The 18,591-nt window shown below is 36.8% G+C and overlaps 1 protein-coding gene across 4 annotated transcripts in view; it reads left to right on the top strand.

The window, feature by feature from the left end:
* CAMK4 (calcium/calmodulin dependent protein kinase IV) overlaps window positions 1-18,591 on the top strand; it is a 293,642-nt gene that overhangs the window by 223,486 nt on the left and 51,565 nt on the right. For 3 of the 4 annotated variants that reach the window (XM_054688256.1, XM_037529068.2, XM_054688257.1), the window contains one exon: window positions 2,207-2,279. In XM_054688256.1, coding sequence (XP_054544231.1) covers window positions 2,207-2,279 — 73 coding nt within the window. Of the gene's footprint in view, window positions 1-2,206; window positions 2,280-6,335; window positions 6,572-18,591 lie in introns of those variants that run through there. The other variant, XM_054688258.1, reaches the window with a different exon arrangement.

Raw genomic sequence — 18,591 nt, 5'->3', positions numbered from 1 at the left:
TTTAAGTTTATTTATGCATACAAGAACTGGGGTACAGGCTAGAGGTGTGGGGGGTGGTGAGTGGTGAGTGAACTCACCAAGACAGAGTAGGTAACAGAAGAGGCAGATAGGCTGAAATACAGTGCTGAGAGGAGCAGCAGGTGAGGCAGGAGAGGTCTGCTACACTATGTGGGTAGCTCCTTGGCTGGCTGGGAATTGAACTTATGCTGCAGAGGCTGCGGACAGCCCCAAAGTGCTGTGCTCAACCCCTTGTGCCACCAGGGAGGCCCTGTACTTAGTACTTCACGAAAATAAATGGAAATTCAAGAACTACAAAACTTGAAAGGACAGCCTGACATACTACTCTGTCAAAAAGTTAAGACTGTGCTGATGGTACATGAGTGCATTGGCATTGGTGAAAGAAGTTCTATGGGAACTACACCTGGAGGGGGGGAAGCAAACATTGTTTAAAAATGAACAATGATGTAAAAAATATATAAATAAAAAGAAAATTTAAAAAAATGATTATGAAGGCAGAATGTAAGATGCAGAATAAAGTTCAATTAGGACATGATAGCATATCAGTAGGATATATTCACAAAATAAATGGGACTATAATTTAATGTTGGAAAATGAGCTAAAATTAAGGCAATCATGAAGAACAATATAAATTGAACCTAGTAAAGTAACCCTCAAAGAAGAAAACCAAAGAGTGAAAGGAAATAAATAGAACACATTCTAATTTGGGCACAAATTCCTGAAATTAAAAAAAAAATTATCATTTATTCAGAAAATAAGAGAGAGAGAAAGAGAGGGAGAGAGTGAATGAGAGAGAGAGAATGCACTTGGGAGAGGGAGAGGAGGGAGGAAGGAGGCATGGGTAAAAAAGATAGATATCTCAATCAAATTGTTTGGACTTATTTAGCTACTGATTCAAATACATAATATTTAATACCTCCAAATAATTGTAAGTTTGAAACACTGCTAATTTGTTTATATAAAGGAATTATAATTTATAGATGTGATCATAACATCCTAGTTATTATTTAATATTGATGAATGGAATTATGTGTCTGATATTTACTTGAAAGTAATAAAAGAGGAGGGCCTCCCCGATCGCGTATCGGTTGAGCGCTGGGTTGCGAAGCTGCCTGCTGCCTCTTCAGCACCAGTTGATCCCCTGGCCGCCCCGGCAAGGGTCCCACATGGCACGCGAACCTCTCCTGCCACCCGCTGCTACCCTCAGCAGTGTACTTTGTCAGTCTGCCTGCTTTGCTCTCCCCTCTGGCTCTGGTGAATTCTCTCACCCTCCCGTGTTTCTGACTGTACCCAGTGCTTGTATAAATAAATAAATAAATCTTTAAAAAAAAGAAAGTAATAAAAGAGGAGAAAGTGGATTAATTGGATAGATAAAACAGGATAGGCCATGAATTAATAATTGTTCAAGCTGTGTTACAATTCTTTATACTGGTTCATGGAATATTGTTTACTTGTTATATGTTTAAAATAACTCCAAAGAGCACCTGGACCCCTGTGTTTATAGCAGCACTTTTTACAATAGCTAAGCTTTGGAAACAACCCAAATGCCCAAAAATAGATGACTGGATCAAGAAGATATGGTACATATGCACCATGGAATATTACTCAGCATTCAAAAAAGATAAACACATGCAATTTGCAGCAACATGGATGGTGCTGGAAGGGATCATGTTCAGCAAAATAAGCCAAAAAGAAAAAGAAAAATGCCGGATGGTCTCACTCATAGCAGGAATCTAGAAAACTTAAATAAGGGACCAGGAAAAAGAATACAAGAAAGTGAAAATCAAAATCAACAAACAACTATGAACCAGAGACACTCTATAGGGGGTGGTGGGGTGGGGAAGGGAGGGATTGGGGTCAAAATAAGGGGGTTGCAATTGTATGGGGAATATAAAAATAAAATTTATAAAAAAATTTAAAAAATAAAATGACTCACAATACAAAATTTAAAATATATATATGGAATGGGGTGGACAGTTCAAACTAAGGTAAAATAAATGTTTTTCATCTATCTAAATAAATCCTAAGATTTCCAGAGTGCAGTTTATGGAAGTATTTACCTTGAGGCTGTTATAGTCTGTTGCAATTGTTTAGATGCATCTTCTATAATATTAAGTCCTTTTAACATCCACTCAATAGACTGCGTGGGTGTTATAAGAATTTCACAGTTTTTGTTTCTTGTTTTTAGGATTGTGGAAAAAGGGTATTACAGTGAACGAGATGCTGCTGATGCTGTTAAACAAATCCTGGAGGCAGTTGCTGTAAGTTTGAAGTGACAACAATGGAGTAAATACTGATAAATTCCTCTTTTTTTAGAGAATGATTTTTAAGAAGTATATAACTGTGAAAAGCCATTAAACTTAAAGCAAGATTGTATGAAATTTTTGCTGTAAAATATGTTGGATTCATTCATATTTTCTGTTGATTACTCAAATTTTGAAAGATGCAGTCATCCTGCAAAATGCCCTAAATTTGCTAACATAACTTCCATTCTATTCTATGATGCTATGTCAGACTCTGATGCCTTCATTGTTCCCTTTCTTTTTCTTTCCATTTATTTAGTTTGTTTCTTCTTTGAAGTTGTTGCTTAGTAGGGACATGATGGTAGATTATAATAAATATATACCTTGAAGCATGGATAGTAATTATTTTTTTCTTTGAGGACAAGAAATAAGTGAATTTGAAGGATAAAAATCTTAAATTATGTTTTAAAATGAAAAAAATATGCTATATTTTAAGCTAGAATATTGTTTTCTAAGTTAAATGATGGGTACAAATGCACACATACACATAATTTTGAGATGTATGTGTTTGGACTAAATTAATCAGGAAATATTTGCCTAGATAAAACAGACTCCACTGTTGAGAACATTCCTTTATATTTAATGACTAACAGTTGGGACAGTTTGGGGATTTTTTTGTTTAACATAAAGTCAGAACATAAAGCCAGAACAAATATTATCTAACAAACAGCTGGAATCCAAGAGGGGATATTTATTAGGATCAGTTAAGGAGCACCAATCTATAAAATAGGTGCATGGGCCTCCCTGGTGGTTCAGGGGTTAAAGTGTCAGTATTATCAAGCTATATGAGTTCAATCCCTGGCCAGGGAGCTGACCAACATGGCATAGCAGACCTCTCCTGTCTCACCTGCTGCTCCCCTCAGCAGTGTGTTTTGGCAGATCCACATGTTCTGCTCCCCACTCTGTCTGGTGAATTCTCTCACCCCCACACCTCTGGCCTGTAGCCCAGTTCTTGTATGCATAAATAAACAAATCTTTAAAAAAAATAAAATAAAATATGTGCAGAATTAAGAGATAATCCATTGTTCACTCAGTTGTCTAGAATCTTTATTCAAATCTTTAGAAATCGGCCATAATGATACAGGCATATGTCCTAGTAATTTTGTCCATAGTAAAAATAAGTGGGAAGAAGGAGGGACGGGAAGAATGGAAGGAGAGAGGGAGGGTAGTAGGGAGAACAAGTATAGAGGGAGGAGAGAAGAGAGGACTGAAAGAGAGAGGGAGGAAGGAGAGATGGAAGGAAAGGGAGGGAGGGATGAAGGGCCCTGATAACTAGCTTATACATTGAATAGGAAAAAAGAGGAAAAAAATAGACTTCATAGACTTTGCTGATAAAAAATATATCTGTGATTTAACCAAATCCATTATTGAGCAATCAATGCCAAGTTGAATTGGCTTTACAGCTCACTATTTCCAAATTATTCCTTCTTATAAAAGAGTTTTAGTCTTTTAGCTATGTTGGGGGATAAAATATTTGAAAAGAAGGAGGTATAAAAATGTAGCAAGTATGCCATGGAATTTTACTCTGAATACACAATTCATAGTGCAATATAGTGATCCAGTTTCATTTTATTGGCATGCAGCTGCACAATTTCCCCACTATCACATATTGAAGAGTTTTTCCTTGTTCCTGCATATATTGTTAGATCCTTTGTCATAGATTAACTGGAAAATAAGCCGGAAGGAGAAAGATAAATATTGGATGGTATAATTTTATGTGGAATATAGAGAGATCAAACAAAGGCTGAAGTTAAACTTTAAAACCAACCCTTGAAAAATCAGCATAGAACTGAGGCACCCAGAGGTAGAGGGGGAGGAGTTGGGTTAGAAACAGGGTGGGGAAAGAGCACAGTAGATTATGGTAGAGGACTGTGGGTGCATCAGTGGTGGCTATACTACAGTAGTACATTATGTGACTATGCATAAAGGAGGGAAATCTTGTACTTCCAAAATACTAACAAGGTTGTAAGCCATTGCACTTCATTAAAAACAAACAGGAACCACTGCTTACATTTAAATAAAAAATACACAATGCAGTTCCTGATCGTACAAATATTGTATATCAAATGCATCTTCCCAAGATAACCACTCCATTACAGATTTTTTTATTAAACAGTTTGTTTCCCAGTCTTGGTTTCCTAAGCTTGCCAATTTGGGAATGATTTTAATACATCAATTACTATCTCTCCTCATTCCCAACTTCCAAACTTTGATCCCTTCAAACATAATTCCATTATCCATCATGCTATGAATGTTTCTGAAAGCCTTTTTCAACATTTATAGTTGCTTACAATTTTTATTCTTAAATATATGGATAGAAACCTCTTTTGCAATCACCTCTTTTTTCATTTTGTCACTTCTGAATTCAATAATAGCAGTTTCATGCTTTCTATAACTACCCATCTTAAAGCTTCATTTCTGACTATAATATACCGTAGATTATCTGTTAAAGTAAACTTTCTCGCAATGACCCAATGTCCCGTTATTAAGTCAGGAGGGTAGCTGGTATGGCAGTTAAAACTACTTTAAGAGGGCCTCCCTGGTGGTGCAAGGGGTTAAAGTGCAGAACTCTGAAGCTATCCCCAGCCTCTGCTGCACCATGTTCGATCCCAGGCCAGCCGTGGATCTAACCCACATGGCGCAGAAGACCTCTCCTATATTGCCCGCTGCTACCCTCAGCAGTGTGTTTCAGTCAATCTGCCTGTTCTGCTCTCCACTCTGTCTCTGATGAATTCTCTCACTCCCTGCACCTCTGGGCCTGTACCCCAGTTCTTGTATGCATAAATAAATCTTAAAAAAAAAAAAACTACTTTAGGAATCAAGCAAGAGCTGATTTCACTTTCTATATATTCAAGCTTGGACATGTCACTAAAAACCTATGAAATTAAAAACTTTTCATGTAAAATAGGCATAATATTATATTGTATTAACAGGGTTGTTGGAAGAGACTAATAAATTAGAGTATAGAAGTCATACTTAAATTCAAAACAGAAGGTGTTGTATCAGGCAACACCACACTGTCAAAGAAAGGGGGGTCATGGAGCAACCTGTTAAGGCAGGATGCTGCCGAGAAGGCAAAGCCTGGCCTTTTTATTGATTGAATGATTTTACAGAGTCAATTATTCAGAGCAGGAGAACAAAGAGAGAAAAGTTAGAAGGAAGTGAATATATACTTAGGTTTTCTAGGCTTTTTGGGGAGATGAGTCTCAGGATATGGGTTAGTTTTATGGCCCATGTTTGAAGATCGAAATCAAGCATCTCGTGGTTCCCATATTAACAAGGTATTCCTCTGATCAGTCTCTGGGACACAGTTATATGTCAGTCTATAGCCATAGGCATCCCTGATAGTGCCTTGCGAGGCATACTCATTGTCCCAGGGAATTAAACATCCTGCTCTCGTTTAACTTGAGAGGAACCTTTGCAGGGTTGGTAGTTTGCATTCTTTAAATTTAGGTAATTGAGTGACTGGGCCAAATGGACTTTGAACTGAAAAGGCCAAACTGCATAGCCACAATGGTGGCTACAGCAGCCCTTTATGCCTAGCAGACCCACAAGAAGGAAACTGTGGTAAGCAACTTCAGATTCAATACAGTCATCTAAAGATATGCTAAAATCGACAATTGATAATAGTAGATGTCAATAAATATTTATTAAATATATAATTGAAAATTCATCAAAATAGAAATAGCCAATATTCTATATTTAAGGGCAGTGCCAAGGTAGGGGACAGGTAACTGTCCTCACCTATGAGCTAACAATTGCAATGCTGCTCAAGCTCAGGTTATGACTACACTGGGGTTTATTTAACAAAGAGGAGATTAAGGAAACAAAAGTGTCTCTAAGGCCACAAGTGGCCCGCTGTCTCACCCCATATAGCCCCAAACAAAGACTGCTCAGCAAAATAGTGCTTTCCTGTCAAAGAGGGCCTGGAAATGGTGCGCAGCAGTAAGCAGGGGGCCACAATTCCATTCGCCATGGCAGCTGGAGGTGCTCACAGGTGGGGCCAATGAGGTGCCATTGCAGCAGCCCACAGCAGCAGTCTGAAGACCAGGTTGCACAGCAACAGATGTCAGACCAGACAAAGCTGGACTCAACAGCACCAGAAAACAGTGCTGGATGATCAGAAGCCATGGATAACTCTCAAAGGTGGCCTAACAGAGTGCCTGTTCCCAGTCGGTATTTCCATTCACTACTGGTCACCAGAAGGCAGAGTCAGAGACACCAGTGATACAGCCCTTTGTGAGCTATTGGTATGAACAAATATATAGCAAACAATGACACTGGGTTGCAGCTGATGGTGCTACTTCCAACAGATGTCAGAGAAAGGGCAGGAGGAAGGTATAACAGCTGGCTCTCTGTGAAGGTATACAGAGGAGTAGTGGCAGGAAGGCACAGAGCAGATTTCTATGACCCAAGCAGATGGGTAAAGGAGAGTCCTGGAGCCTCAGTGGCTTTTTCAGGCTTTTATTGGGATTTTACCAAGTACATGGCAGGCAGGGGGGCAGGTGGTGGCTAGCAGTCTGCCCAGCCCAGGTGAGTCTTTACTCTTTGTGCGCTCTCTGGCATTCTCTCATGGTATCATTCTCTCTCTTCTGCTGGTTCTGTTCTGCTCTCTCGCTTGTTCTCCCTCTCCATTCTGTGATGCCTCCTTTATAAGCCCAGTTTCTTAGCCCAGTTGAACCCACCTATGCTGAACCACAGTTGAACCACACCCTACTCCAGGTGCCCACCATCAGGCCACCATCTTTGTCCTGTCAGGACAAAGACCTGATAGGGTCTTTGTCTTTTCAGGACCGCAGGGATCATCATCAATCCTAATGGTGGGAGGATAGAAAAGCCTGACAATGATTTACCCTACAAAAGGTCTTGAGTTCTGTGGAAGTCTCAGCATTTGTGGAGGTCTCAAAGTCTTCTGGAGGTGACCTGCTTGAAGCTTCTTCTTAGGAGACCACTGAATAGTCTTCTCCCTTTGGAGGCCATCTGCTGAATCATCTTTCTTTGGAACTCATTTGGTCAATTAATCAAGCTGTTTGCTCAGTCTGCTTATATCCTCTCCAGGCCCTCACCTTACAAGTTTGATTATACCACTTTCGATCCTAACTTTTGATCCTGTTTGATGGGTGCTAGTTAAGCACCCATCAAACTTGTTCCATTTTCAATCTGCATGATTATCTCAAGGACTTGATTGACAGCTGGAGAATTTGAACCTGATTAGTCCTTACAATCCTGGTGACAGATTTAAAAGGGAAAAGCTCAGTACTTGCCCAGATCCAACGTGCAATGAGGTCAGGGCAGATTATGGGCCAATGGGCTCCACGTTTAACAATTTATCATGCAACCATGCTGGGATATGGGTCCCAGTGAGTGGAGGACAGGGAGCCTGCCATGTGGCCTGGTACTCTGGGGGCTTGTCTGCTGTGGCTCCAGAGGACTACAGCGCTGGAGCTGCCTCAGTGGGGACCACCACTCCTCACTGTTGCTCCAAACCAGGGACCATGGGGCTGGGGGGTTGCCTCTGCTGCTAGAGTCCCCTTAGTTGGCCTGCTCTGGGGTGGGAAAACCTTGCTATTATAGCCCCCGGAGGGAAGTATGCCTTGGAGTGGTGGGGTGAGGAAACCACCATCACCCACCACCACTGCTGCCAGATGCTTCTGAGTGGCCTGGACACTGTCCACAAGCAGTTGCTTGGGTGGCAGGTGGGGAAACTCCTGCCGCTGCCATCTTCTGGAGTCCCAGGGTCTTTAACTCTCAGACCTGGCTAGGGCAGGAGGTGCTGCCTATTGGCAGTGCACATTCTAAGGCAGGCTGCTGGAGCCCCAGCAGGGCCAGTCATACTGATATGACAAAGAGTAAAATACCTGCTGTTTTCACAGCAACTTGTGCCAGTACACAGCCTGCACATGCTGGGGCAGTAGTGTGGGAAACCACAAATTCCCGAGGCTTCTAGGTGTAGTGGGTAGCAGGGTCCTGTTACAATGACACATTTACTGAGCACCCTTGCTATTATTTTCTTGTTTCATATGAAACAAAGCTATATAATTTGTTCCATACTTGAAACATTTTTCTGCTTCCTTACCATCATTTAATTATTTTTCTGTTATTCAAAGCGCATCTTCTTTAATGTATTCTTTCTGGTTGCCTCCTTCCTTTTAGGTCAACTCTTGATTTTTTTGCCTTATCACAGTGGGCATGCTTCAGTTTAGTGATATCAGGTACCTGACTGAGAGAGCGCTGTTGCTCTCAGCATAAGAATTCTACCTATTGGAGTTAACACCAATTAAGATATAAAAGGTCCCCCACTAAGGATGTTCCATAGAGGTGTGACCCACATATAACACAGGGACTAGAGTTCCTAGAACTCTATTTTGGACATCAAAGATGGATTGATTAATCTACTGCTATTCTTAAATTTATAACAAAAACTGTTATTTTACCTTCTCACAAAGTTCCAATTTAGGAACTAGACTACTATATCCAAGTCATACACTCTTTGAAAGAAATTAAAAAAAAAACAAAAAACAAGTGTTCTCTGATTTCTGCAAACGGGGGTTAAATAAAGAAAAAAAAAAAAGAAAGTCATTTCCCTAATTATTTCACAGTAGAAAATAGGCAAGCTTAACTTGTGAGAAGTGGGTGACATTTATGAAATAGTTTATTATTAACTACATAGCTATATATAGCTATGAAAAATAGCATAGTTGGGAACCTCAAAGTAATCAGGGATACATCTAACATTTCCTCTGGATCACACTAAAACATAGACAAGACTATGGTGGTTCTTGGGCCTCCCTGGGTGCAGCAGTTGAGCACTGGGTTGCGAAGCTGCCTGCAGCCTCTGCAGCACCAGTTCGATCCCCAGCTGCTCCCCGGCCACCAGAGGAGGGTCCCACATGGCGCGCAGATCTCTCCTGCCGCCTACTGCTCCCCTCAGCAGTGTGCTTCAGTCCTTCTGCCTGCTCTGCTCCCCACTCAGGCTCTGGTGAATTCTCTCACCCTCCCGTGCTTCTGACTGTACCCAGTGCTTGTATAAATCAATCAATCAATCAATCTTTTAAAAAAAAAGAAAGACTATGGTGGTTCTTGAGAGCACAGAAGTAGAAAACTAGGAGATTGAAAACTTGGAGGTTGGAAAATATGTTCCATAATTATATTGTACCATGTATATACATATACATACATATATATAAAAAACATTGTACCATATATATATAATATATATATATAAAAAACTTAATCTAAATTCCTTCCTTTCCTTCCCACTCCATACCAATTACTGTCCCAAATAGTTTATAATATTTATCTGACTGTAATAATGTTCTTGCCTTTTAGCTTGAAATAGCATTTTTGAAAGCATTTAAAGTGAGCTTAAAAGTGTTCAAATTTGAAACCCTTTGAGATTGAATTAATTCAATTATCTATTGAGGATGGATCCTTAAGCCTTTTTGAATATTCAGTTTTCTTGAAATGAATTCTACGTAGTCCCAAGTTAATTGATCTATATAAAATTAAGTATTTTGAAAGGGCCATCTTCATGTGTGATAAAGCACAATGTCAATACTTAAAGACCCCCTTTTCCCTTTACTTAGCTAACTAGACCACATTACATTTTCCCTGACATCTCTTACTACTGCAGTAACTTATAGTTTTGTCTATGTCACCACTGATAACCTACCATTCCTCTATTTCCTAAAAGTCATCTACCTCTCTTTTTCCAGCCCTGATGCAGACTTCCTTTTATACTAACCACAATTCTGTTGGAGAACTCAATAACAAGGTCATGACTTTGGAACCTAGGGGGAAAATATAGAGAGAGACTATAATATTAACATTAACAAAATACAAGGAAATGGTTGAAGAACTATTTGACTATGTCTTTTATCCTAACACCTAGATTTTTTTTATTTAAATGTTGTTATTGAGTGTGATGGTGAGGGTGAATAGTTGTAAACAAAGGTTTCTTATTCTTTGAAGTAATGTAAATATATGTGATACTCCCTTGGACTTGAGGAAAAAAGTGAAGAGATGTATATGATTAAAACAACCATCTGAAGGACATGCTCTGTAAATATGTGACATAGTCTCTTTGCTTAAAGTAATTGCCCATGAAGCTGTCAAACTATTGAGAATGTGTTCTAACCAACTAGTGCTGGAGTCCCTGAGGAGTGACAATGAGATTGGTTCTCTAAGTATTGGAACAACTGCACTCTGGAATCAGCAACTGCTGTCAGAATGACCTGCTACTTCAGGATGCGCTGGAAGAGCATCAGCAAAGTACTCCAAATGCAGATAGGATGGAGCAAGTCTGTACCTCCTCTTGTAGCTTCCCACTTACTCCCTATAGCTCTCTAAAGTCAGAACCAAACAGGAAACAAGAAGACAAAGAAAAGTATGTCTTATAATTCACAATGATAAGTCAGCTTCTCAAAGTGAACTTTGGAAAGATGGGTATAAATTTGAGAGACAATAGTTTAATAAGTTGTCTCATAAGGTATTCCAAACAAAGAAACAAAAAATACATACTCAAAGTTTCTGTTTCTATTCTTAGTTTTCTAAAATGTTTATAGTCTTTACTAGAGTGCACAAAATATTCTGAATGTCAGTGGAATCAAAACCAGTATGGCACCATTAAAATTACCTACATACATTATTCAAATTTATATTATATAACACATTTAAGTCATCTGCCTTTCTCGCCTCTTATTAATTGATGCAGACCTAATCTACTTTTATAAAGATGGGAAATGCACCAACTTCTTTATCTGACTTCCCTTGCAGCTAGGTAAGGTAGATGACCTGGTCCTGACTCATGAGTATTGTTAGGCAGTCTGCTTATGAATTATGGGAAAATTTTCCTCATAATGTAAGGGAAATGAAGGGAGGGAAGGCCATTTTTCTTTTTCAGTGGCATAGTTGAGTCTGCACATAATCCTAGGAACTGCTCTTGCTATCCTGTAATTATAAAGAGAATCATAACTTGTTTTTCTTCATACTGAACTTTAAAAATAGAAGTCAGAATAAAAAGATGACACCATTGAGAATCCCACATTTTCTATATCACAGAGGAAAATAACAGTTTCTCAATATTTCTGCTACTTTAAATTGCATATCCTTTAACTTGAAGCAATCAGATACTGAATTTTATGACTAAACATTTGAGTACGTGATAATAAATATTCTATAGTCAGAGCAATTTGTGTATTTTTTCCATCTATTTGAATGTAAAACAAAGGGCAGACTTAAAACTAGAGCTTCACTGCATATCAAATCCACACCTACACAATGCTAAATCAGGAGTAGGTACAATTTAAAGGCACAATGAGGCTTAAAATTATTAACAATAATTTTTGTGTTTCTGACACTTCTTTGGTTTTGTGAATATTGTTATTGCTTGGATCCTCTTATTGTCAGTAAAAAGATCTTGAGTGTTCAGTTAAATAATGCAAGTTCAGAACAGAAAATGTGAGGTTTTTGTTCTTTTAAATCTGTCAGTTCATGTGGCTTTTGCATTTCTTTGGGAGGGATTTTTGCCTTTCTCTTGATATTCACATCTAAAAAATAATGTCTGGAGGATGGATTTGGATGCAAGGCTTAAGTCATAAAACATTATAAGATCATTTTATTAATAAAAGTAGCTCTATTGTCTTATTGAGAAATCAGAGAATAAACAAGGATTAATTCTATTAGTGTTCTCATGTTTTGATCTATAAACAGAATGAAGTAGACTAGTGCCTCAATCAGATCATATATATTTAATCAGAAAAAAATGAGAACAAAAAGCTGTTCTGAAAATTGCAGTAGTATTGAAATACATGAACAATTCTTTGTATAAGTCAGGTAAAATATTGTTTTTTATTTCTAATTCAGAAGGAGAACTTTCAGGCAATATTAAAATATTCTGTTAAATTCACTACTTGAATATGGAATTTTGATTTTATTGTATTAATTAGCTCTGGAACACATTCTCCAAAACTTTTATAAAATATTCTTCCTGATTAATAAATTAGTGTGTGATTATAAGAGTGTCAGATAAAATTTATTCCCTTTTTTTGTTTTTTTTAATAGAGAAAATTTTGGTGATACATTGTAAGGCAGCAAGTTTTTTAATTAGTATTTACACATAGATTTTTTTTATGTGTGATAGATATTTTTAATTAGTATTTACATTTATTCACTAAAACACCTGTTTTTAAATTCATAGAAAATTTAAATTAAAGTATGGTCTTCAGAGAGTTCCATTAAAGACTGTAAGACCACGCAAAGGAAAAATGAGAGAAAGCACAAATAAATAGGATCACAAATTACAGAGGAGAAATCACAACAGACACAGCAGAAATCAAAAGAATAATCAGAAACAGTTATATGCAAACAAGTTCAACAATCTAAAAGAGATGGACAAATTCCTACAACTCTACAGTTACACAATGCTAGATAAAGAAGAAGTAGAACACCTAAACAGACCAATTACAAGAAGCGAAATTGAAATGGTAATCAAAAACTTCCCCAAAAACAAAAGCCCAGAACCAGATGGAAATTTACAAATGAATTCTACCAAGCATTCAGAAATGAATTAGTGCCTATCCTTCACAAACTCTTTCAAAAAATTGAGAGGGAAGGGGTAATACACATTCTATGAAGCCAACATCACACTAATACCAAAGCCAAACAGGGACAACACAAAAAAAGAAAACTACAAGCCAATCTCTCTAATGAACATGGATGCAAAAATCCTCAATAAAATTTAAGCTATCAGAATCCAACAATGTATCCATAAGATAATTGACCACGACCAAGTAGGATTGATTCCAGGGACACAAGGATGGTTCAGCATCCAAAAATCAATCAATGTAATCCAACACATCAACAAAAAGAAATATAAAAACCATATGATAATATCAATAGATGCTGAGAAAGCTTTCGACAAAGTACAACACCCATTTATGATAAAGGCCCTTGAAATTCTCAGGATACAAGGAACATACCTCAACATCATAAAGGCCATATATGATATGCCCATAGCCAGTATCATCTTCAATGGTGAAAAGCTGAAAGCATTTCCATTAAGATCTGGAACAAGACAAGGATGATCAGTCTCACCACTGCTTTTCAATATAATACTGGAAGTCTTAGCCAGAGCAATAAGACAAGAGAAAGACATACAAGGAATCCAAGTAGGGAAGGAAGAAGTTAAACTATCATTATTCACAGATGATATGATAATATACATAGAGAACTCCAAAAACTCCACAGAAAACTAATTAAACTAATCAATCAGTTTAGTAGAGTGGTAGAATACAAAATCAACATGCAAAAATCTAGCCTTCCTATACACAAACAATAAATCTGAAGAAGAAATTAAAAAAAATCCCTTTTATTATTGAAACAAAAAAAAAATCAAATACTTGGGAATAAACCTAACAAAAGAGGTAAAGGACTATAAAACACTGTTAAAAGAAATAGAAGAAGACACAAAGAAATGCAAAGACATCCCCTGCTTATGGATTGGAAGAATTAACATTATCAAAATGGCCATCCTACCAAAAGCAATTTACAGATTCAATGCTATTCCAATAAAAATTTCAATGACATTCTTTAAAGAAATAGAACAATTATTGATGAAATTCATACGGAATCACTAAAAACCCCGAATGGCCAAAGATCTCCTGAAAAAAATAAAAAAAGAAGGGACTTCAAACTATACTGCAAAGCCATTATAATCAAAACCGCATGGTATTGGAACAAGAACAGACACACAGACCAATGGAACCGAATAGAAAATACAGAAATAAACCCACAGATTTATGGTCAACTAATCTTTGACAAAGGAGCAAAGAATATGCATTAGAACAAAGTAAGTTTGTTCAATAAACGGTGCTGGGAAAACAGTTGCTACATACAAAAGAATGAAGCTTGACTACTACCTAACACCATTCACAAAAACCATCTCAGAATGGATTGAAGAACTAGACATAAGACCTGAAACCATAAAATATATAGAAGGAAATATAGGCAAAACACTACATGACATGCACCTCAAAGACATCTTTACAGACACATCACCCAAAGCAATGATAGTGAAGGCAAAGATAAATAGCTGGGACTACATCAAATTAAAGAGCTTCTGTACAATAGCCAAAACAAAGAGAAACCCCACTGACTGGGAGAACATTTCTGCACACAACAATAATGATAAAGGACTGATCACAAAAATCTAGAAAGAGCTGATGAGACTCAACAAAAACAAAGAAAATAATCCAGCCCAAAAATGGGCAGAAGAGCTAAAAAGAAACTTCTCCAAAGAGGAAATGCAAATGGCCATCAGGCATATGAAAAAATGTTCAACATCACTTGTAATCAGGGAAATGCAAATCAAAACTACAATGAGGTACCATTTTACACCAGTGAGAATGGCATATATTAAAATAACTAGCAACAACAAATGTTGGCGAGGATATGGAGAAAAAGGAACTCTTCTGCACTGTTGGTGGTAGTGCAAAATGGTCAAACCACTATGGAAAGCTGTGTGGAGATTTCTAGATCTCCTAAAGATAGAGCTTCCATATGATCCAGCAATTCCACTCCTAGGTATTTACCCAAAGGACATAGAAATGTATAATTCCAAAGGTACCTGCATCTTTATGTTTATAGCAGCACTATTTACAATAGCTAAGCTATGGAAACAACCCAAATGCCCAAAAATAGATGACTGTATCAAGAAGATGTGGTATATATACACAATGGAATATTACTCAGCAATCCAAAGAGATAAACTCTTGCAATTTGCAGCAGCATGGATGGAGCTGGAAGGGATCATGCTCAGCGAAATAAGCCAGAAAGAAAAAGAAAAATACCGGATGGCCTCACTCATAGCAGGAATTTAGAAAACCTAATTAAGGGATCAGGAAAAAGACTAATTGCAATTAAGTAAAAATTAAAATCAACAAGCAACTATAGACCAGAGACACACTACAGTGGGGGTTGGGGGGAGGAGAAGAGGGATTAGGGTCAGAAAAGGGGGGTGGGATTGTATGGGGAATATAACCAAAATGAAAATGCATACATTGTGCAAAAATTAAAAATGATATAAGAATTATATAAAATAAAATAATTCATAAAAAAATAAAGACTGTGAGACCAAAAGCACTACTCTAGAAGGACAGCTGAAACCTAATCCCAGACTTGTCCCCAAAGTATTTGACATGTCTCAAGTGTGAGTATCACACAAAATGGAGCTGTTTACATTCCAGATTAAGAAAGAAGCTGCCTATGGTTTCTTCATTTTCTTTCATTTTTTTTTAAATTACATATTCACTGGAAACACCAAAAAAATTTCAAAATTTTAACATTTAAATAAGGAGTGTTCATCAACAAGCTTTCAAATCTGAAAGGGTTCACCATTATACAGTGGTGAGGGGAAATGCCTCTGAGGAGCTGTGAACCTATCCCCCTAAATCATATATAGCATTGTAAACCAATGTTCTCAATTAAAAAGAAAAACTCAGTTTTAAAGAAAAACAGGAACCAAGCAAGAGTTCTCACCATGTTTTCTGAGGTCTATGAAAAAGACATAACCAGAGATTTAGTATCCCCTGTCTTATTTTATGTGAGCTGCTTTCATTGTCACACAAGTCCATTTCAACTTCTTCCTTCTCCACTGTACTAGGTTGGATTTCAAGTCCTATATATGCAAAAAGAGTTGAGAGTGAACCCTGAAATGTGACATGAGTAGTAGGACAGGCTACTCTAAGAGCCGCACGTTCTTATGAAATGTTCCAGGCAAGAGACGACAAAAGATAGTTCCAAATTTTATTCAGGAGTAAATTCCTCACAATCAAAAGGAACAGTCAAACCACAACTGAAAGGAAATTTAATTAGAGTATGAAAATGTGGCCTCAGTGGCTACAGTGTAGCTTCAGAGATAAGATGGTGATGGTCATAAAAGAGAACTCATCTAGTGTCAAACAGCAGATTTGGATCAATTTCTTTTTAATTTTATTTTTCCTCAAAATTAGGAATTTTTCAGTCTTTCAGTCTTTTATATATCTGTATAACATTGGAAGTACATTTTTAATGTCCATATATGCATGTTTCCCTCATCCTCCACCAAAATTCCCCTCTCAATATTTTTTTCCTCTCCCTTTCCCCCTATGCCCAGTCCCTCTGGTAACTAATACACTTTGTACAGAGTCTAGGAATTATTTTTGCTGTGCTTTGCCAGTTTATGTTCTTTGGTTATTTATATTCCACAAAAAAGTGAAACCATCTACTGTGTTTTGTTCAAATTTCTAACTTACTTCACTTTGCATAATCATTCAATATTCATCCATTTTGTTCCAGAAGGCACTATTTCATCTTTTTAATAGCTGAATAATATTCCATAGATTATATAGTCCATAATTTTTTTTTTCCAGTTGTCTGTCAGGGGTAATTAGGTTGATGTCATGATTGGCTATTGAGTATTAATACTACTATAATCATAGGAGTACATAATTTCTTTTCATATTAGAGTTGTCTAAATTGTTGGGTAAATACTAGTGTAAGTGTTGCTGAATCATATGGCATTTCCATTTTTTAAAGATATCTCCATACTGTTTTCTTAGAGAAGTTCCACTGAATTACATTTACACCAACATTAGATGAATATTCCTTTATCTTCATGTCCTTGAAAACATTTACTCCATTCTTTTTGATAGAGACCATTTTCATAGGGATGAAGAGATAGCTCAATGTGGGTTTGATTTGTATATCCCTTATAATAAATGATAGTCATCATTTTTTCATGTGCCTGTAGGGCATCTGAATGTCTTATTTGGAGAAATGTCTATTTAGGTAGTTTGCCCTTTTATAAATTTTATTTTTTTAATTTATTTTTGCATAGAAGAACTGGGGTATAGGACAGAGGTGCCAGGGTGTGAGGATTCACCAGAGAAAGGTGGGAAGCAAAACAGGTGAGACAGGAGAGGTCTTCTGTGTCATGGGGTTAGCTAACATGGGTTAGCTCCCTGGCCAGGCTCGAACTTAGGCCATCATGTTGATAACGCTGACACTTAACCGCAAGGGAGGCCCTGCCCTTTGTTATTCGGTTGTTTGGATTTTTTGTTGTTGATCTGAATAAGTACTTTATATACATATGCATGTGTATATATGTATATGTACATACATATACATGCATATGTATATATGCATGTATATGTATATTTTATATGTGTGTGCATATATGTATACATTTATTTATATGAATCTAACCCTTTGTCAGATGTGTCATGTGCAAATCTCCCAGACTGTATGTTGTCTTTTTGTTTTCATGATGGCTCTTAAAATATTTATTCTTCCAATCCATGAATACAGTGTATCTTTTCCTTACTTTGTGCCTTCTTTTATTTCTTTTAACAGTGTCATAGTTTTCAGTGCATAGGTTCTTTACCTATTTTGTTTTTTCTTAGGTATTTCACTCTTTTTGGAGCAATTATAAATGGAATTGTTTTTTAAATTTCTCTTTTTTTCTAATTCATTATTTGTATATAGAAAGGCAGCTGATTACTATGTAGTGAATTTGTATTCACTTATTGCTAGTGTTTTTTGGTAGATGCCATTGGATTTTTCTATATATATTAATGTGTCATCTGTGAATAAGGATGGTTTCACTTCTTATTTTTCAATTTAGATTTATTTTATGTCTTTTTCTTGCTTAATTTCTCTGGCTAGGACATCCAATGCTGTATTGAATAGTAGTGGTAAGAGTGGACATCCTTGTTTGCTGCCGATCTTAGGGAAAATACATTCAATTATTCACCACTAAGTATGATGTTTGCTCTGGGTTTGTGATATATGACCTTTATTATTTTGACACAAGTTCCATTTATTCTGATTTCATGTTGAATATTTAGCATGCATGGGTGTTGACTCTTTTAGAATACATTTTGGCATTTGTGAAATGATCATGTGATTTCTATCTGGTGAATGATGTTGATTTGTGTATATTAAGCCACCTTTGCACCTAAAATAAAACCTACTAGATTATCATGGATGATTCTCTTAATATATTGCTGGAGATAATTTGCTAATATTTTGTTGAGGGATTTTGCATTTGTATTCATCAGAGATATCAGTCTATAGTTTTCACTTTTTGTACTTATTTGCTTTTTGGATTAAGGTAATATTGACCTCATAATATGTGTTAGAGGCTTTGCAACTTCATTTTTTAATTTTTTTTATTTATAATACTTTTGTTTATATATATTATTTTATGTAATTCTTACATAATTTTTCATTT

The sequence above is a fragment of the Talpa occidentalis genome, unplaced genomic scaffold (genome assembly GCF_014898055.3).
Source record: "Talpa occidentalis isolate TD23 unplaced genomic scaffold, MPIMG_talOcc4v2.1 talOcc4.6, whole genome shotgun sequence".
Taxonomy (NCBI): Eukaryota; Metazoa; Chordata; class Mammalia; order Eulipotyphla; family Talpidae; genus Talpa; species Talpa occidentalis.
The sequence above is the reverse complement of the archived record's forward strand: the minus strand, read 5'-3'. Positions and strand labels throughout refer to the sequence as shown.